Below are 22,454 nucleotides of genomic sequence, written 5' to 3'. Positions count from 1 at the left end.
TGCCTTTACGTGGAAAGAAAGGGGTGAAGAAACTTTGCAAAGATCTTAGTACCCTGAAATTATTAGATGGATTAGGTCTACTGTGTACCAGGGTCATTTCGAGGTGGATTCATTTCACGCTAGGGTGAAATTAGTATGCAGATTCATTTTATCCTAGATTCGTGGCAGATTTAGTCCGTCTATCGATTTATCCCTGATAACTTTTTGGTGTCCAACTGTCCGAAAGTTTTTTTTTTCCCCTCGTCGCGTGTCGGTAAATGGCGATACCAGAATATTCCCTCGTCGGAGAAACATTCGTCGGTCGAATTGAGATCAGTTGACGACCGTCCTTTGTAAAGGACCATGCACCTTATGATGGTCTGCAAGCTCTTGTAGTGGGTCCATCGATGGTCTCCGTACCACCAATAGCAGCAGACGACCATCGATTGTCAAACATCTACCGTCAACTGGTTCAATAAACATCCAGTCCATGCGATGCATGCACCAAGGCAAACACCAGCCTGACATTCCAAACGATTTCTTTGGTTGCATGTTATCGTTCTACGACCAGAAGGTAACACCCTCCAGAGCCCCAACGGTGTACATTACCCAGTCAGGTTTGATGTGACAGATGCAGTAATTGCATATTTAACAACAATATATAGGCTATAGAGCTAGACGTCGCAATCAAAATATGGGGTGATTACCCAAAAAAAAAAACCTCCTCTTTCGGAACGAATACAGTTGAAAAAATGTCCTTGTAATCTGATATTGGAAAATTAGAAGCACCTCAACAACTGCATCAGACAGCAAAGTATAATTATAGAACATAGGCATCCAATAGGAGTGAAAATAAAGAAAATACAACAGAATGATATAACAAACTAAATGGACCTCTCAATTCACGAGTTTTCGACCGGCACTACTGCATAGTTCCCATTTAAACGAGGCTGCTGAATACCTCCCGAATTTTTACTGCCAACGCTTTCTGAAGTTGAACTTAGTCCCATGGTTAGAAGAGTCTGGGCAGATTCTATTGCTTTCTCACCTCCAAGCTCTTGAACCTGCTCATTAAATATCTTCCCATCCACATCAGGCAACCATTTGGTTGCGGGTGTTTCATATGACGGATCATTTCTTGATGTTTGCTTATTGGTAGTCATAGCAGTCGCAGCAGCAGCAGTAAGAAGAGCACTATCAGGCGGATCGCTGCCATATTTTAGGGGTGGCAAATCATGGTTGTGCTTGCCTTCATATGTTATGACCATAGATTTTGCATCCTCTGAAGACCTCTCAACATGTTTCCGCACAGGACATCCAATATGGGTACACCTATAGTAGCTTCTGGAACACATTAATGAGAAGGATTAGGCTCAAGGAAAGGATTATATAGCTTAAACAAACTGCAATAAATTAGCAGGCACCATTGGCATGCATATAATGTTTTCGCAATGAGAGTTGAGCACTAAAGCGTTCTAATTCAAACTCGAGACAAAATTTGTAAACTAAAAGGCACCCATGCATAGCCAAGTTCTTGATGCAGGATGACGAAAGAAATCTTCACAAATAGGAAAAACTGAATTAACAAAACAAATTCTTCTATACAACTTTTGAACCAAAGTTTTTTTTTTTTTTTGTTTTTTTTAAGCAGCCAACCAAAGGCTTACTCTGTTCTGAAGCAGGATCTTAGAAACCTTGAATGCAGCGAGGTGGCTTCTCCCCAGCAAACTTTTGCATGTGGAATTTTGTATTATCTATCTATTTATTTACTGTATATTGAGACTCCTTATTTCTTAGTACTCTACCATCACTCCTCAGATAACTACTCTTATTCATATACCAGCACAACGTAATTGCAATGAAATGGCCAGGAAGACCAACTTATTAAAATTTTCAGTGCATGAACAAGGCTGCAAATAAATCCTGAATAATCTAAAATTTGTTTAGTATTAATAAGGTGATCGACAAAAAAATTTTAAATTTACCTTTTCATTTACAACAACACAAAACTTATTCCTGTTTTACTAATGGTATTCCAACAATACTTTTTTGGCAACCAATTTGGACCAATGAACATTTTAGAGGGACCAGCATGCCTGAGTGCATGAGTTGCGCCAATACTCAAGTATGTAGGTTTTCAATAAATTTTCCTAAAAGCATTCAAAGATATAAGCTCAAATAAAACAAATTTTGTCATCAAAGGCTACCTTATTGGGGAACAAAATGTGGTATCCGGCATTTCTATCAAGGCTGGTCTGGGCCCAATGGCCCAATAACTCTACTGAAAGAGGCTTCTACAATAAATCTAACAGTTTAACAAATTATCTTCTTCAATTTTTCCAAAAAAAGAACTTATGTTGTCAAGACATTCTCACAGGTAACAACTTATGACCTCCTAAGTACAGTTCAGTAATAAATCCAAAATCTGATCTTTAATTTAAACAAGCCTGACTTTGGTCCAATTTCTAAAAGACCTTATACTCGTCATACAGATCAAATCAGTTTTGTAATTAAACAACTTATGAAATTATTCAAGTCATTTGTAAACTACAAGGTGCCTATGTGTAGCCAAGTTCTTGATGCAGGATGACCAAAGAAACCTTCACAAAGAGACAACTGAAGAAATGAAAGATATTCTTCTATACAACTTTGAACCAATTTTTTTTTTTTTTTAATTTTTTTAATTTTTAATTTTTTTTTAATGGCCAACCAAAGGCTTACTCTGTTCTGAAGCAAGACCTTAGAAACCTTGAGTGTGACAAGGCAGCTTCTTCCCAGCAACCTTTTGCATCTGGAATTTTTTTATTATCTATCTATTTATTTACTGTATGTTGAGACTTGTTATTTCTTAGTACTCTATCATCATTCATTAGATTAAATAATTAAATCTCGACTGCATTAAGAACAGAAAAAAAGTAGCAAAATATTTGCGATAACAAAAAAAAGTCAATGATTCTTTTTTATTTTGTTCTTTTTTTTTGGGCAGGGGTTGAGGGGAGGGAGAAGGTGCACAGAAAGGGTGATAGGAGCAACAAATCTACAGCACTTCCCAGATAACTTCTACTTTGATTCATATACCAGCACAACATTGCAATGAAAAGAGCAGGAAGACCAACCTGCCATGAAAATTTTCAGTGTATGAACAAGTTTTTTACTGAGACCCCTGCAAATAAATCCAGAACAATCTAATATTTGTTAAGTATTCAATAAGGTGATCAATACAAAATTTTAAATTTACCTTTTCGTTTACTACAACACAAACCTTATTCCTGTTTTATTAATGGTATTCTAACAATATTTTTTTGGCACCAATTTGGACTAATGAACATTTTAGAGTGACCAGTATGCCTAAGTGCATGAGTTGCGCCATGCTCAAGTATGTAGGTTTTCAATAAATCTTCCTAAAAGCACTCTAAGATATAAGCTCAAATAAAACAAATTTGGTCATCAAAAGCAACCTTTGGGGGGGAAAAAAATGTAATACCCGTCATCTCTCACAAGGCCTGTTAGGGACCAATGGGCCAATAACTCTACTGAAAGAGACTTCTTCAAAAAAATTTAACAGTTTAACAAATTATCTTCTCCAATTTTTCCAAAAAAAAAAAAAGAACTAACAACGTCAAGATGTTCTCACATGTAACAATTTACAGGCCAGTAATGTATCCAAAATGTGATCTTTAATTTAAACAAGCCTGACTTTGGTCCAATTTCTAAAGAACGCTATACTTGCAATACAGATCAAATCAGTTTTGTAATTAAACAATTTATGAAATTATTAAAGTGATTCCTCGATTTTAAAGGCCGATTATTCATCTTCTAATGGTAGAATTGAGACTTCAATCCTACTGAAAGGGTACTAGCTCAACTGAGTCCATAATCAGAAATGATACATATTTGCATGCATGAGTGTGTACCAGGTCAGCCTTCTTGATGAGCTGATGATTGGGAATGACCTTCCTCTTCTTGCCATAATATTATTCATATTCACATGGAGAAGTTGATCCAACTAATATGCTTTGGAATCTGCACCTTACAATGCTTTGGTAATATGAGTGTCTTCATTATTTCAAAGCATTTGCCTTCAGATTTTCCAATCACTTCTTTTGCTACCTTTTAAATACAAAATATGAAAGATTCAATATATGTAGTTTTCATGCTCTAATCTCCCTTCTCTAATATCTTGGCTTTATCCGGACTTTCTGTTTTCATCTTGAATTTGGGTGTGAAACCCTTGTTTGCATCAACACCTAATTTTTATTGGTCCTCATTGACAGGCAACATGATGAAATGGTAAACTCATATGAGTCTGACCACTTAAAATTCACAAAATTAACTGAATTAGTCACATGACTGATCCAACCTAAGAGAAAACTCTAAGAAAAAGAAAAGCCTAAACTACTACTAGACCCCTAAACTTAACTCATTTTGGGGTTTCTCCTCATAGAGACACCTCTATAAGACCCTAGCAAGAAATCTGGTTCTGTTAGACCGCTGTTAAGTTACTTGGAGAAAAACAGTTCTTTGTTCTTTCAACTTAATCATTTTTAACTTTCCTCCTTTTCTTTCTTCTGAATAGTATCATGCATACGGCTCAAAGGAACTGAAACATCTTGTCTGGTTGGACTGAACTTCCTCAATAAGTTACTTCAATTAGACTGCAATTATTATTAATGTATTACCACAATGACAAGAAAATATTCTATACATGCTCATGCAAAGGTCCTTGAATTTTCTTTCTTTCCAGAAATGAGCCCTCAAATTGATCAGGGAAGAAATCAAACAGCATTCCAGGAGCTACTCTGAATCAAATGTCCCAGACTAACAAACACATAGGAAGTATTCAACTCTAAGTCATTCATAATTGTACTCGACCCATTTACACTCCTGCAACCAAAATTATGTGACGCATAGAGAGAAAGATACCAATCATGTATCAAATTAGGCATATGCACACTATATTATGTTCTAGTAAACAATTTTTAAGGTCATTGTCAAGCAGATTGATTGGAAGCAATAAATGAGAGCACGGTACCTCAATAGCATGTTAAAATCCAGTTCTTAGGCATATAAAGAACTATTTCACCATTCATGAGGGTAGAGTAAACTGCATACATGGTTTAGAAGCCCCCAATATGAACAATCTGTACAAACTTATGCTTATAGTAGTAATCATCATGTTAGATTGTTAGTTATAACAACTTATGAACGTTCTAAGGAAAATATTGGGTCTAAGATAGCAATTAGAATCACAAAAGCACAATTTTCCACTTTGGTAGTTCAAAACTAACTGATTAGACCATGTAATAATTTGATACCCAACCAAATGCTGCATATTCCTAGTTGATGGATGTGCAAAAATTGGAAATTGACCAAATAATAAATCTGAAAAAGTGGCAAACCTGGGATTCGGATTTCCTTTCACAAATTTCCGTCCGTACTTCCGCCACCTGTAGCCATCACTTGCTAGGCCCACATCACATGCCGTCTGCAATATAATTTTAGTCTCTCTAATAGTTTTGAATACAGGGGCTGGATCAAGCATGGTGCTCTCAGTGCTTCTGCTTTACAAAGAAGAGAAACTTTTAAGCACATTTGTAGCATTCGAACTAAACAGTCAAAATATTAATATATCTTGACTACTTGCCTTCTCTTTGGATCTGGTCTATCACCAAGATCTTCTTCAGTCTTCACTGCAGAATCTCCTTCATGGCCATCTGAGCAGGGTAAATGTTGTTCAAGGGTTTCATTACCAGAACTCTGTTGTAGTTTAGATGCAGAAGAAACTGCTGCATTGATTTCTGCTCCTGGAAGATCTATTTTTTTATTTACCACAGTTGGGGCACTACGTTTTGCCTTTCTCTCCCTAGAGCTTCTAATTTTCAGAGGTGGTTCATGATTGTGACAACCACTGTAAACTATCTCAGTGATATGGCCATCTTGACAACATTCGACCTTCTTCTTAACAGAACAGTCAGCATATGCGCATCTATAATAACTTCTGATATTCTCACTGTTCTTCACCTGTTTCTGACCATATTTCCGCCAGTTGTAATCATCACCCGAGCCTGTCTTTTCATCGTCGGAGCTCGTCTTTACAACAATAGAAGCAGACTGAGGTTTCTGGTGAGATGGAGGTGGCTGCTCTGTCTCTGGTGAACAGGCAGTGTTCCCTGCTACAAGCAATGGGTCTTGTTGCAATGGCAACAGAGTAATGTTGGATATTTGAGGTTGTGGTACAGAGTTTCTTAAGAAGTCTGATGAGGATGAGGGATATGCTTTTTGCAATTGCATCAGTGCCTGAGCTGTGACAGATGCCAAGACTGCTTGATGCGTCATTGCAAACTGGCCCTGGAAAGGAGACAAAAATGAATATATTGCAGTTATAGACATCCCATTATACAAAATTTTGATAATTTGAGTATTTCAAACAACAAGAACTAAGAAACACTGTTCAGAGGGAAGCAGCAAAATTGGCCTACACTCATCAATTTGACTTGCCACTACATTGATAACTAACAACATGCAGAATTTCATGAAAGTGAGAAAAAAAGGGAATTGAATAGTGACACGAAGTACATGGTGAACTGAACCTGTGACTAAGAGTCCTGCTTGTTTGCTGCAGTCATACGTAGGGTAAATAAAAGAAAAGTATTTACATATTTTCCCTGGCATTGGATAGCATTTTACTTTAAACAAGAGGATCTACATCCACTATAATTGCTGAATATTAATAAACTTTGACAATACTTCTCAACATTTGCAACTTATGTTCCACATGAGCAAATAAATCCTGGGTCCAGAAGACCTTTCTAAATCCATCCAACCTGGGACAGCAACATTTACATAATTCAATTTTTCTCCTACATAAAACATAACTGGACAAAAAGCACTTGCCAAACAATAATCCAAAATGATCAGGAATTATTCGGCCCTACAATCAAAAACCTGAATTTTGCACATGAACGTCTTAAAAATCAAGTTAAACAAGTTCCTTTAATATCAGCCTATACAAGAAGTGACATTAGTCATAAATAAATAAGAATGTGTAAAGGCTGTTATAAATAAATGGCACCCCTTTCATTATAGTAGTATAGCCTAAATCAGGCAAGATTTTAACTCCTCTTGCTAACCTTTCTCACTGAAGCTTTTTGTGGCAGATTAAATTTTCTTTTTCTTTCAAATGATCTGAAGTTTTGATTTAAAATTAGATGTGTTAGCCACACAATTAATCATCATACTACTCAGACAGATTGAAAGCTAAACCCTTACTGGAATTTTTCTTGTATACCCCTAATAATCTCTTATTTGAATGTTTATTCTTTGGAAAGTATTTAATTGATGAGTGCCTCTGCAGAAGTCTAAAATTTGCAGCTAGACCCTTGCCACCATCTTGCTTTCATTTTTTTTTTAACATTCAAACCTTAGTTTAGTTAGGCTAAAAGTTAACTTGACTAGTCTGTTACCTATTTTTCCCCCAATTATATATAATTTTTCAAATATTTTAAAACAAATATTTGAAATTTTCTGCCAATATTTTATATGCATATTTTACTTTCTTGCTTGTTAAAAATGTAATTAAGCACTTTCAGAACAATATATATATAAATCCTTGAAGGGATAAAATAGGAGGGATAATATGGAAAAATTACTTGTTTGGAGGATGTCATCTAATCACATGGATGCTTACGCAATTTTCAAATTGTGGAGGGTATTTATGCAAGAAATCCTTTTTTGCTTTATGGTGGTCTGAAAATTAATTACTTGATATTTTTTATGTAAATTACCTGATATTTTTTATCCTTTACATTTGAATGAAGCTGCGGAAATAGATGAAATTACAACACAGAAGTCACCTTAAGGCTAGATCATTCAAGATAAGTATCAACGACATGGAAGCAATCAAGGAGGCTCTCCAAATGAACTAGATAGGGATGAGCTAGTTGACGATAGTAAATCATAAGTTGATTGGAACTCACCACATTCCTGTTTTCATATGAATAAATTTTTCATAGAAGTTATTTAATCATTATTTTCCATAAGGTTTATCATCTTATGTACCTATAATATATGCATGTGCACCCTCATGTCTAGCACATGCGTGCAAAATCTACCTTCATTCATCTGCCCTTCTGTTTAATGCAGCATACATATGCTGAAGGTGGTGAGTCGTGTCCATCTCAATTTAAGTACATGAGATGGTGCCTATTGCTACATATATGTAGGAAAAATATGATGCTAGATTGGCATAATTAGTCAAAAACAACGTTTTTCGCTCGAGAGACATCCAAATACTAGTTCATCAATATCAAATTCAGTATAAGTTAACCACTGCTTTAGTAACATAGGTATTTTGGCATGTTAGTTGCATGTTTTCAGGAAGACGTATATCTTTCCATGCTAATCATGAATAGTGTCAGGCCATCTTTTTGCAGGCACAAACACAACATGAGATACTCTAAACCTTACTCTGCACATCTTGGAGACTTTCAAATGGTTAGCATGGTCGGACATTCTTGGGATTTAGTTGCTGTAGCATGTTGTTTGCATGATTGGATCAATGAGTTGACAAGCTAATATCTTCTTCCTTGTCATTACTCAATAGATAAGATTCCTAGGCGACAAACAAACATATTTATCACATAAATACAATGGGACAGCACGAAGAATCAATAGAACCAGCACAAGCACAAGCAAAAGAGCAAGTCAACAACTGTCTAGAGATAACTCCAGCAAAAGGAAGGTTCTCGTGCAGCAGTCCAACTTGTTCTTTTGAATGCCGCGTTTGGGGGTCTCGGGACCTAGTCTCAGCTCCAAATTATTTTCCTTGGTATAAACTGAACTTGTCAGCTTTCTTAGCAGAACTTTCTTGTTCGTTTTGGTCAATTATCTTTATATTTATATATAAATAATCTCCAATTCCAATAACAAACGCATATCAGCACAAGCTTTCATGCAATTCTTTTTTCTTGTTAAAAAAACCAAGCAGATACTGTTCTAAATTATAAAATAATATAGAGAAAAGGTGAGAAGTTGAAACCAAAGAATTTGGGGAAAGAAAGGAAGAGTCGGAAGAGCAATCGGAGACACAGACCGTGAGCCCCGCAGCGGGGGCGATGTAGCAGGGGATGGTGACCACGGGCACGGCGAGGAACGGGGCGGCACCGGTGCTCCCCGCCGTCGCCGATGCCATGGCCCCTGCGAGGAGCTGCGAGAAGGAGCGATGGTCGCTGGCGCTTCCTCCATCGCCGCCAGGTTGGGAGGAGGAATCGGGAGGGGCGAGGGTTTTGGAATCACCTCCCTCGGCCGCAACAGGAGGAGAAGAAGCGCTCTCCGTAGACCCCTCTCGAACGGCCTTGTCGTGCTCCGGAGCTCCAGAGCCGGGCTCCTCCGCCATGGGAGCTCCCCGAAGCCTCAGGGGAAAGGGAGCGGGGATCGGATTCTCCGGCGACCCGGACCCTCGAAACGAAGCGGGATGAGTTCAAGTATATAGAGTGGGTTTCGTGCGTTTGGGAGGAGGGTTGGAGAGAGAGAGAGGAACCAGGGGGGCAGGGCATGTGATCTTTGGACTGGTGTTGACCAGGTGGATTTTGGGGGGCCGGGAATATAATAGAAGCTTGACGGCGGTTTGTTTTCCGTTAGTAGGAGAGGAGACCCTGGACCTGGAGGGGATAAAAGTGCTCTGGTGGCTGACGGGTTGGGTGATGGCAGAGACGGCCGTTTGTCTTCTGGGTTTGACCTACAGGGACCCCATTTTCAAATTGCCTCGGCATTTCTGTTGTCTTGTTTTGTTTTGGCGTAAGAGCGGAGATGAATACGAGACTTTGAAAAAGCCAAAATTATCATGAATTGAAATCTTACGACCTCCTGACATATATCCATTTGGAGGAGCGTACTGAACTCAGATTGCGGTCAAACCCAATTAAATATTAGGACTTACAAGTTACAACGCCCTAATATTACGGTTAAAAAGCATCATGTAACAAACAAATATCACACGAATCGTTCAGAATTTTAGCACCCAAGTAATCATCTTTTAGGTGCCATTTGATTTATCACCGATGATATAATCACTGAAACGATGTGATCACTGAAACGATATGAATACTGAAATGATGTATAAATACTGAGATAATATATAATCACCGTATTTGATATACCATTAGAATATCACTGGAAATAAAATTTTACTGTATTTGGTATATCATCGAATAATAATAATGATAATACATAAAATATCATAAATAGTCTTATATATTAATACATAATAATTACTCTATAATTTGATTAAATATTTTTCATTTATAACTCCTCACAAAAACATATAGCAGTAATAATAATAATATTATTAATTAATTTATTAATTTATTATTATAGGTATTTATTTTGATGAACTTATTAAAATGATATTACGATAATATTATATATAATTAGACTTAACTAGACTTAGTCAATTTTGACAATCAATATCAAGACTGTCTATTAGAAATGATTTAGCCCATCAAAATAAATTGAGAAAAAAAAGTATGAAGGATTCAGTATGATCCATCCATGCCAATTTACTATATCTACCTATAAAAATAAAATAGGTATCAAATAAATAAATAAAAAATATTTATATCATTTAATTAAATCTGTTAATAAAATTAAAAAACACATCTAGTAGATAGATATCTATAGAAAAAGAGGAGGATGTTTATTTTCTTCCTAATTTATTGACTAGAGATATTTTTGTCCCAAAATAATTTCAGTACATCACCAGTACCTGATGATGTGCTATTACCTAGGATATGTGTGGTGATAGCATCACTGCATTGTGCAGTGATACTATCACAAAATTTATAATTAGATCTTTCATTATTGGATAAAATTTTGCAATATCAAATAAGATGATCACATCATCTAACTCAAATCACTGGGATGTGAAATATCATTTCCTACCAAATAGCACCTTCAAGATGAGGGGCAAGTGCTTGCATGGAGGGCCATGCTGCAGACAGAATATACAGACACAACTGGGAAAGAGTCACTAGTTAGTTTAGCATTATTCATTTGAACTATCGTTATGCTTCAATATCAGAGAAGAAAAATTATAGTGCACATTGCATGCACCAGCATGGTTGTGCAAGACACCAATAGCCGAAGATTGGTGTGGGCCAATTATTAAGATAAATGTTGGATGAATGGAACCCACATGATATCGAAGATTGGTAGCATGCACTAGCGAGGCAGTGCATGCAATAATTTATCTATAAGACAATGATGACCTCATATAGATCATTATATATGCATATATAACAGTGTCACTAATATCATCATTCACACTCGATCACTTTTGCTTTGCTCCAACACCCGTCCTTTGGGGTGTTTAGAGAACAATGATTTAATACAAAGTGGTACAAGCGCATAGGAGCACAGTGGCTCTGATACATCAAAAGGTAAACAAGCATATTCTCTCGTTATTAATATCCAAAAATTCACTAGGCAGTTCATGTGACACAAGCCTCACTAATCAATAAATTATTGAGACTGGCATTAACTCAATAAGAACATTATCAGTTCTGGCATGTTCTAGTATACAAAACCATCTTATTATTGCACCATCTGATGCTTCTAGCAAGGTTTCATGTATGCAATTCAATCTCAATACAGGACGCAGGGAAAAAAAAAAAAGCCAGTCTGTAAGCAGAGCCTACCTTTTGCATCCAAGAGACTTTCATTGCAGCAGCATCTTCTGAGAAAGCCACCAAAAAAAAAAAAAAAAAAAGGTTGAAAGAAAAGAAACTTTTAACCGATGAAAAAATGATCTATTTTAGTCAAGGAAGAAAACAAAGAGATCTTTTTGGTTGAGAAATTCTATTCATACTTCCTTGAGAACAGGCTAACTGATTGAACTGTCACACTGCAATTTCACATATCCTTGTCTTGGAAATTAGTCCCACTTCTCACTCTGCGTTACCAAACAACTCTGATTCTATAATGTCAGCTGGTTGGATAAAAAAAAAAAAAACAGAGAGATCAAACCAGCACTGAAGAATGGAATGAAAGAAATATTTTAATGCTGTGGAAGTCATAGCCTCATAGGATCATATCAACTCTTCTCAAATGAAAAATTTATTTTATAAGATTAAAAAACAGACCACATCAACTTTAGCTCTAACAAACTATTGTGGCTCTTCTCAGTCGCCGGGTTATAGATCACAAGGTGAAGCCAAAAATCTTTCCTTTTTAACGAACGAACTTCACTCTTCCATCCACAGGAGCGATAAACACGTCATCCTCAGATTTGGCTCCTTGTGGTGACCATATTGTGAACCTATTCACCTCCGGCATTTCAAATAGGGTTAAAAACAAACATTTTGCTGTTCATCTTTTAGTTGTTGTTACATACTAAATAACAGAGGATCATGCTGGATCTATTATCCTTCATTTCTTTCCTTTTTTTTTTTTTTTTTTTCTTTGAAGCTGCATTGGCTATTGCACAAACACATAGATTGTTATTCAGATGAGATGAACATACCATGGGATACACAGTCTACTCAGGATGCTCGAGCCAGACATTCAATCACCCGGCTTTCCATAATCAAATTTGCTCTTACAGTGGTTCATGCAAAAATAAACCACACCCAAACTCACGCATTGAAAGTATCGACACATCAATGAAATAGGATGTGATATTGAATTTAAAAGCATAGGACGGTATAATTGAAGGGATAGCTTGAGATTGCACTTTCAACCACAAGATAAAAGTATGGTAAATTCTCCAAGATATATATGCAAGCAGTTATCCAAATGAAATCCGTGCTTGCATAAGATAAGCTAAAACAGAGGCCCCAAAGCATGTATAACTCACGAAAGTCAAACACAGTTTCAGGTAGAATTCTTATTTCTGTCATCTAGCACCCATCAAATGCAAATTGAGAACTTGAATACTACAATTTATACTAGTACATAGAATACTAGAAAAGAAATTACCATGTTTTCCAATCAATAAAGTGATACAGTTTTGTTACAGTTATTTAAGAGATGAATGCATATCTAAGAGCATCACTAGGTGGGGATGAAAAGTAAAGAAATAGTCATAAAATATAACAAAAACAGCTTACTTTTCTCAAACTTGAACAGGGACTGCATGGAAGCAAGAGTATAGAAGCATAATATGAAATGGGATATGATCCAGAAAATATTTGTCAGAAAATGATTTTAAATGCCAGAGTACAAGCAATCAAATTAAAGGACGTGGAAAATCTGAAGCCATCTTGGTAAAAATAGTACAAGCAGATTGTTTTCGTAGCTTCAAAAAGAGAACCTTACCTTAAGGTCACGTATGATGGGCTGAGTATATAAACCTGGTAAGTATGCCAAAATTCTTGTTGTTAGAAAGCTACCTAAATATGTGATGCACCCGTGCAAGATCCTGCAACAATGAACTAGCAAGCAGTCATCCCATATCTGCACTACATGGCATGATGATACTTGCATGTTCTTCCCTTGCAGCCTACTTTATGCCATCGGTATCATCGAAGCTTCAGATTCCCAGTTTAAGCAAAATCACAAAAGCCAACCATTGTTGTACCAGAAAAAAAAGCCAACCATTGTTTCGATTGTAAAGGAATGTATTTACTCTAAAGATGCTCAAGCTCCTTCCAGATGGATGAGAATCCGGTTTAGCAACTGTTCTATTCGGATGCAATAGATTGAAAGAGTCATCTTCCTCCCTGCTTTCCCACAACACCCAACTGCCATTGAAAGACTAAAGATCCTTTCTTGGCCCCACTTCCAAGTTTTCCAAGCAGAAAACTAAAGATACATAAACCGGAACCCATAACATCAAAGCCCGAGTAAGCCCTTTTGCACTTGCACTGTCATATCTATTGCCCCCAATTCTTCATGAAACTATTCCAACTATCATAGCAACCCTACCGGCCAGTGTTAACATGAATGTGTTCCCAGATTACCCTCTTCGAAGAAGCAGCCTTCCCATTGCCCAATCTTTTAGCTCATAGATATTAGATAGGCATTTATATCGACTGTGCCCAAGCTATTATCACAGCCACCACACTAAATTTAACATGTATCGAGCTAATTAGAAACCTTTGGAGCTCAGCAGCTGCAAAAAGAATGCCAAGAAACATAATATATAGCTCATTCAGAGCGCTGCAAAGCTGGAACCATCCATCCCTTTTCGCATGCTTTAAGTACCTTGCAGCCAGTATTCAACTGGAAAAAAAGATACCGCAAGCAACATTAAGCATCATGAACCCATAAACAGATAAAACTGAGCGCAAACCCTGCCCAGCCTCTGCTGATCCTTGCATCACAAAACCGGGACAGGCCTTCCATTCATAATCGAATGCATGGCCCTCTCACTAAATTGGTTTTCTGACCACTGGGCACCCACTGCCCAAATAACCTTTAAAGGAGTGGTCGGATCAATTATAGTCTTACACACTTATCCTCGGACTACATGAAGGTTGCATGCATCCTGTGCATCAACTCGGTACGTTCTCGCTCCACATGTCCAAATATTTTCCATCCAACCCAGAGAAGCACAGCTGTTGACCATTCCACTTCCGAACCCAATTGCAAGGTAGCCACTTCGCTTCTCTGCTCGAGCTGCTATCTGATAAAGTCCAGAAGAAGGTAACCTGCTGATCATCCAATACAACACTGTTATTCACACATCAGCAAGTCAGTCATCGACCACATGAACTTTTCACCCAATATTTTTCCTATAAAAGGGCTGGTGATAAAAGTTGGCTGGCCGAATCCCTGTCGGGCAACCAAACTTAACTCTGTCGGGCTCGCTAAATTAATGACCTTAATTCCCGGTCCACCAGCACAGATAACCTCACACCTGAGAAGTTGGCTTTCCACCGGTGGAATCCAATGTAATATAGAATGCTATATCATGCCCTGCTTAGATCGAGAATGTCACTGGAACTCATCACATTTCGACTCTCAGAAGCGGAGCTTCTTTCTTGTCGACGTAGAGATCGATTGAAGGGTTACGAGGGTTCCCGAAGCCATCCATGCTCAATGGTGTTTTCCTAGCGGCAATGATAAGGTCGTGATGGATAAATTAAGGCTGATGAATCTATAAGCTGCGAGTCGGGGACCAACATGGTTCTGTGGAAGGTGGTATGGGTGGAGAGCGTCGGACGGCCGGATCGATTCCCACGCCCACTCGCAGTCATGTTCTTGGATTTGTCCACAGGCACATCAAACTTTTAATTTCCATCCGGCGACACGAGTCGAGGGGACGCCGGTGCCGGAAAAAGGAGATGCCATCCCTCTGGTGGTCGTAAACCAATTCAGTGTGGTTCGCTGATCCAGTACGATTGGATCCTCCAGGCACACGCCCTCGACCTTCCCATCCTTGTTCAGCGAGCACTTACTGTGCTGGTTGATGGAGTTGTCGTCAATGGCGTGCCTTCTTCAGTAAGTCCAGCCATGGCGATCGACGTCGGCATGAGACGACGACCCTAGAGCCACCCCACCGCCGATTCGTGGCCAATCTCGACAAAGGGTGCCTCCCGCACGAGGGTCCACTGGCGCGGAAACTCGGCGACAGAGACCGGCAGTTGTCGAACATCGTGGGCTGTCGGTGGACCCGTTTCTTGGGAGACGGCTGAGCGAGGACGACGTGGCCGAAGTCGGAGCCGGTGGACTCGTCCCAGACGGCAGAAACGGACACGGGTCCCACGTGTGGTTCGCGAGATGGACGGTGAGGTCTCCTTGCGGTAAGTCCGAGTGAGTCACTGGCTGGAGACGGGGAACTCGGTGATGAGGTCATCCAAGCCGTCGACGTCGGCGGTCCACCACCGCACGAGGCCGGAGCCGCGGATCTTGCCGAAACATGGTGCTGGAGCATGGAGAAACTCCGCCTCAAAGCCGGCGATGGCGGTGCTACTCTCGGGGCAGAATTCGGCGCCGAAGAGCGGGACCGCATGGAGGGAAAGATGGATAACGAGGGAACGGAGGCCGAGTCCGTCCGCCATTAGTTTTGGAGGAGAATGGTGGCGGAAACGACGCCTCATTTTGTTAGTTATGTACCTTTGATATTGCTGCTGCAGCGGCGGCGGCGGCGGCGAAGCGTGGAGATCAACGCGTGGAAGCAGGCGGATTTATTAAATGTTTTTTTGGGCTTCGTGCGTTTGGTTTGCCGCTCGTTGGAGAGCACACTAATATCTTGGTTTTCTATTTTTTTGTTAAAAAAAAGGCTTGGCGGAAGTTAGAATAAACTAAACGAGGCCCATCCTCCACCGTTTTCTAATGCAAAATTTCAGCTGGGTGTTCGAAACATAAGTACGTACCGGCAATTTTTAGTAGCATTAACATTTTATTGTTGTACAAAGCTTAAACTTTGAACTACTGCCGGCGTGCGGCTTGCCGAATCTACTTCAAACTTCGCACAAGCATGCACAGGCGTAGCTGGCTCCCTATAGAATAAAAATATTGCATAAAGGTTTGCTTAACTACAGGAATTATAATGTAAACTTGGTTGTAGTCAGCATGGACCATTCCCGGCATTCGGGTTGCCGGAATTAATTCAGACATGCAGATTTAACATAAGCACGTGCCTATCACCTATGAAAAATAATAAATATTGCATACTAGAGCAGTTTCTGTGCTATCATACAATAACAGTAAAATTAATCCGGCGTTGAGCTGTTCGAGAATAGTGGGATCGGCATTTTTGTATTGGATCTTCTCCGGCAGTACATACTCTGGTTTCATCTACTGATGAAGATTGAAGGGTGCAAAGATGCACCTGCAATTTATTCCACCAATGAGAATTTTCCTTTGTAATATTAGATCTCTCATGATGCATGTCTGCTGATAACGTTTAATATCCCTGATCAGCAACATATAAAACTCAAGATACCAATATTTGAAGAAATTTGCTTCCTCAGCTATGCACCTACTTTCGAAAGAAAAGCTTAATTTTAGGAAGCTGTCTCTTCTGCCAAGTCATTCATCGCTGAAGCCCCTGGAAGAACAGAGAAAAATATCTCCGATGGATGTCGAAAGTAACTATTATACTGCAGAAATTTCCTGAGCATGTCATTGTTTATTAACATAAGATTCACCATATAAAGCACAGATGTGGGGGGAATTCTTCTGGGTTTCAGACATCTAACTGAGTCTTCAGAAGAAAAATGATCATCGCAAAGAAAAAAGAAAGAAACAAGACATCCCAAAATCACATCAGAGCATAGGTGGTCATTTATGATAAAAATGAACAGAAATGCTGTATAATATTATAGACAGATAACACATTAGAGTCATAAATGAGTATTTGACTCGTCTGAGAGAGAACGCTCATTTCCTCCATTATTTCCGGCATCCAAGGGGCTATTAAAAAAGAGATGCATGGACTCCAGCATCCAAAACGTCCAAGATCTCTTATTTTTCTGTAATTAACATATAATTTTACAACAACTGGAGTCATTCTTCCTCCTACAGAAGTTTCTCTCCATAAAGTAAGTCTAGAGTTAATCCTCTCTAGAAGGGGCTTCCAATACTGTACATAGCCTCCTGCCAATTATACGCAACCTGAATTTTGTGAAAAAGGGTACCTCCCCTATAATTCATTATAGTAGCAATTCTGGTTGCTTCACCATCATCCATGTTTATACAAAGAACAAAATTTTTAAGGAAGTCGAGCTTGAGCCCAGCACCACTTTCAAAAGCAAGAAGGATTGCTTTGGTAGCAATAATACTCTCTTTTACCAGCACAGAAAAGAATTTAAGCAGGTATATTATATTGGACCATCACATAACAGTAAATTGTATAAATATCCATAGAAACTGACTGATGAAAACAAATATTTGTTGTTAGCTTTCAAACATTACTCATGACACAGCATCACAGCTTTATCAAAAAAAATGAGCTATTCAATAATTGAAGGAAAGAACTATCCATCAGTTGATATATGGCACAATATAATGACCACATGTATAGAGTAAAAACTGAATGAAAATATTTTGAACAATACAGTTCAGATTTCAAAAAAATCCAGCCACACAAAAAATAGCATGAAAGATTATTCTGATAATAGAACTCAATCTTGAGTGTAGCAGATCTCACTAAGCAATGATACTCCAACAAATTAAACCGACATGGTAAATAAGACAGAACTAGTAAAACATAAGATCTCAATGAAGCTGATAAAGCAACAAGAAGAACCCTGATTAAAGATGCTCAATGCCCCATGGTCAAAAAGCACAAAGCATAATCTTCCTATAACGCCTCTGAGAAGCTCTTATGATCTTGTCCACACCAACATACAATCAAATGGCTATCTGTCCAATGCTCAAGAAACAAATTACCTTTGCAGACGAGTATAATGTGAGGTGAAGAGTTTGTCAGAACTCAGCAGACAACAGTATCAGGTGATCAAGATGCATCCATTTCTAAAGTTGAAGCACTTGCTAACCCTATATCAATGCATGGAATATGTGCAATCTTGTCCCAGTCCTCGCCTCTCCCCCTTTCACATCGACGCTCCAAAACAGGACAAAATCTGATGCTGAGATCCTGGAGTGTTGTGAGGAGCCGTATCCCATTAGGCAAGCTTGTTAGATTGCGACAATTTATGATTTCTAGACGCCGAAGTGATGTGAGGCCACCCAGCCATTCAGGTAATGCAGACAATCTGGCACATCTGTAAATCTTTAGGTGACGGAGAGAAGTAAGAAGGCACTGCTGCGGCCCTTCTTCCCCTAAAGAGCTCAAATTTTGGTGATTGCCAATGGTCATGATCCGAAGTGAAGAGAAGTTCCGCACAATGCCTTCTGGCAAACAAGTTAGATCTTCACATCCATCAATTCTTAAATCCTCAAGGGCCGTGAGGTACTGCAGCCTGTTCCACCAGGATGGTGATGGTGCTCTACAATTATAAATGACCAGTTTCTTGAGCGATGAACCCAGCCCGATACTGTCACCAGCTAACAATAGCTCCATTTTGCATTTCTGTATTTCCAAACTCATGATTGAGGATGGAATGGATGGTTGTGCTGTCAAATTGGGACAGCCTATGGCTCTGAAATAAGTGAGGCGAGGGAATGTCTCTCTTCCAGGTATTGCTAGCAGCAATTCCTCCAAATTAGGCATGTGCATGAATTGAAGACTTTCTAGCGAGGGAAAAGTGCCTGTGTCGCCATAGAACTCGGTGCTGATTTTCCTCAAAGCAGGAAAACTGATTAAAAGTAGAAGTTTAAGTGATGGAAGTTGACCAAATGGTGGAAGATGCGTGCATCTTTTAAAATAAGATAGTATGATTTGGACCAGACTTGTATAAGATGACAATGGTGATATTGCTGTCATCCATGCTGGAAAATTGATGCCCCCATACTCTTTTATCTCCAGCTGCTCCAGATTAGTGTGTGGCTTGAGGCCTTCTAGAACGTTCTCCACATTTTCGCTTGGCCCTGTATCTGCCTCTCTTTTCCAGTTTAATTGCAACATTCGCAGCCCCCTCTTTGCCTTCAATTCAGCTTTCCCGGCTTCTACAGGATTCTTCAAATTTTGGAGATTATTGACTTCGAGATAACCTCTTATTAGGTTCAGGCCTTGCAGCTCAGCAAAGGTACTCCCACAATCCTCACCCACAGTGAACATTGTTAATGTCTGGAGCTTACTTAATTGCCCCATTCCCGAGGGCATTCGGGCCAACAATTTGCATCCATATATATCCAGATGCCTAAGATTGCTCAAGTTTTTTATTCCTTTAGGTAACTGATGCAGTTCTCTGCAGTCTCGAAGGTTCAGCGTTTGCAGGTTATGTAGGCGAGTGATAGAGTTTGGTAAAGATTCAACCTCCGTCCTTGACAGGTCAAGAAACCTCAGATGTTCCAGCTTGCCAATTGCATCAGGAAGCTTTCTAACTCTACACCCACTCAAATCGAGAACCCGCAAATGAGTTAGAGCAGATAGCATATTTTCAGGAACCTCTGCAGGGCTGCGACTATGGGAGAAATAATCACCTGGCTGCAGCACAAGGAATGACCTTAGCCTTTTTGCTTCAGAAGAGAACTTTGAAATTGTTAATGACATCTCATTACAAATTAATGATGAATAGTGGCATCTTTCAGGAATATTTTTCTGGTTTCCAACTTCCATGGTCAGGCATTCTTCTCCTGCAATTGATAGAGCAAGGTCATGGACTAGATCATGCATCTTACATGTTATTACCCTACCATCTAAATACTCCGTGACTTCTTGGAAAAAGGAACTCCAGAGCAATATATTGAAATACTCATTACCGGCATCCTCCTCAAGCATCCCTTCATCAATCGATGAAATGAAACCTTCTGCTACCCACATCTCAATTAGCACATGTTTCCTAATTTCGTAATCTTTTGGGAACAATGAACAATATGCAAAACACTGCTTCAACCGAGATGGTAAATGATCATAACTCAACCTTAGGGCGGGAACTATTTCCGTTCTTTCCTGTGGTAATCTCCAAATTTCACAATCTCTGATAGCTATCCACTCTGCTTCATCTCTTTTAGTGTTCATGAGGCTTCCTAGAGCCTTCACTGCTAAAGGCACTCCTCCACATTTCTTGACAATCTCCTTTCCAATGGCTTCTAAACTTGGGGTCTCCTTCACTCTCCCCGTTCCAAAAGCCTTGTGCTTGAACAGAGTCCAACAGTCATCATCTCCCAGACCTTTTAATTGGAATGGAGCTATGCTACCCATCATCACCGCAATTCTCTCGTTCCGTGTAGTTACAATGACCTTGCTTCCACGTGCGCAGCCCTTTAGCAAGCACTTGAAATCATCCCACTTCCCTTCATTCTCGTTCCAAATATCATCGAGAACAAGCAAGAATTTCCTCCCTTGCAGGAGTGATCGGAGACGGAGCTGCATGGTTTCCAATTCAAATAGACGACAATCCTCTTGAGTGACGCATTCTATCATCGCCCTTGCCAGCCTCCTCACGTCAAAATCTTCGGAGACGCAGATCCAAATCCGAAGCTCAAAGTGCCGCTTAATCCTCTCATCATTATAAACTAATTTGACAAGAGTGGTCTTGCCGAGACCTCCCATGCCGACCAGTGGAACTACGACGACTTCCTTGTCGCTACCAGTATCGACCAACAAATCGACCAATTTCTCTCTATCCTCATCTCTTCCATAAACCTCAGACTCATCTACCGCCGAACTCGTGAACCGATGGCCGATTTCAACCCGCCTATCGGAAACGGGCCCCTCTCTCAAATGAAACTTGAATCTCTCAGCCGCAATCTCGTCCAATCTCTTCCTAATCTTCTTGATTTTCTTAGCCATCCGAAAGCGAAATGCAAGAGAGAGGGAAGGAGAGAAGAGTTTGCGTACTTTTCCATGTCGCCGCCTTCGTCGGAGAGCTACGATGTGGAATTTGTCGACCACGTCGTCAGCATCGTAGGCGGCATCCTTGAGCTTGCGCAGCCAGTTGCGGAGAGATTTCTCGTGGGGCGATCGCTCCTCGGCGTCTTCGAGGACGTCTTGGATGGTGGAGAGAGTGCTCTGAAGCTTTTTGATGTGTCTCTGGACGCTCTTTAGCGGGGAAATCTCTTTCCACGCACCGGTGGCCAGCTTCCCCATTACTACTCTGAGAAGGGCGGACACGGCCGCGGCTTCTGCCATTAGAGTGCTAGAACTGGAGATTAATTGGATGAAATTGGTGGAGTTTGAGAAGGCCGCTAGGCGAAGGATTTGCGCTTCTATCTTGGTTGCTGGCTCGAGGAAGAATGCGAAGACCGACGGCGAAGTAAACGCCGGGAATTTGGTGGAATATTCGAGGAAATTTCCAACATGCCAATGGGAAGGCTGGGGCAGCTAAGTCCTGATATTTAACTAACTACATTTTTGTCGGGTTTTGGAGCTGGATACGACCAAATCAAATCCGCTGCGGTTCCATCTAGATTAGGCCCATCTAAGGAATTAGATTCGACAATCGGCGTGTAATCGGCTCCAATTTCAGGAAACGTGTATCTTTTTTGGTAACAGGAAAACGGGTATCTAAATTATTTAAAATCTTCATCTTCACTTGGAACCTGTAGCCAACTCATGGATGGTCCCGCACAAACTGAATTAGGTGTGAAAAAAATCCAATCTACCAATTTAGCTTACATCCTCGTGGCATGGTTCGGCATTTATCATTGTCTCTCAGTTGACTATAGAATTACAGATAAACAAAATAGAGTGATAAAAGAAATAGTTTGAGTGAATGAGAGTAAGAAATTTTTGGGATATAAGAACAACTTTCTAATGGATTTTGTCACTGCAAAACTCCAACGAGTTTCTCAATTTGGAACCGAGAATTGTGCCTTGGTTATGGTAGTGTAAGAATCTGCAAGACAAGTCCGCTGGCCGATGGTTGTCCAATGAAAGATTCTTCAATGATTAAGTCTGTCAGAGTTTAGGAAATAGATAGAAGCCAAAATGATAGCTTTTCTTTTTAAGAATTAGCTTACGCTAT

The 22,454-nt window shown here is 39.6% G+C and overlaps 2 protein-coding genes across 2 annotated transcripts; both read right to left on the bottom strand.

The window, feature by feature from the left end:
• Positions 1 to 723: 723 nt before the first annotated feature.
• Positions 724 to 9,538, bottom strand: LOC105060181 (probable WRKY transcription factor 32). Its single transcript, XM_010943790.3, has 4 exons — positions 9,071 to 9,538; positions 5,624 to 6,327; positions 5,379 to 5,537; positions 724 to 1,323 (listed from the first exon to the last, which is right to left on the bottom strand). Exons 1-4 carry the CDS (start codon positions 9,371 to 9,373, stop codon positions 882 to 884), a joined length of 1,608 nt encoding a protein of 535 aa, XP_010942092.1. The 5' UTR covers positions 9,374 to 9,538; the 3' UTR covers positions 724 to 881.
• An 8,476-nt stretch (positions 9,539 to 18,014) lies between these two features.
• LOC105060316 (putative disease resistance protein RGA3) lies at positions 18,015 to 21,950 on the bottom strand. The gene has a single exon (XM_010943982.4). It carries the CDS (start codon positions 21,617 to 21,619, stop codon positions 18,380 to 18,382), a length of 3,240 nt encoding a protein of 1,079 aa, XP_010942284.2. The 5' UTR covers positions 21,620 to 21,950; the 3' UTR covers positions 18,015 to 18,379.
• Between the last annotated feature and the right edge of the window lie 504 nt (positions 21,951 to 22,454).

This window comes from Elaeis guineensis, chromosome 1 (genome assembly GCF_000442705.2).
Source record: "Elaeis guineensis isolate ETL-2024a chromosome 1, EG11, whole genome shotgun sequence".
In the NCBI taxonomy this organism is placed as follows: domain Eukaryota; kingdom Viridiplantae; phylum Streptophyta; class Magnoliopsida; order Arecales; family Arecaceae; genus Elaeis; species Elaeis guineensis.
The sequence above is the reverse complement of the archived record's forward strand: the minus strand, read 5'-3'. Positions and strand labels throughout refer to the sequence as shown.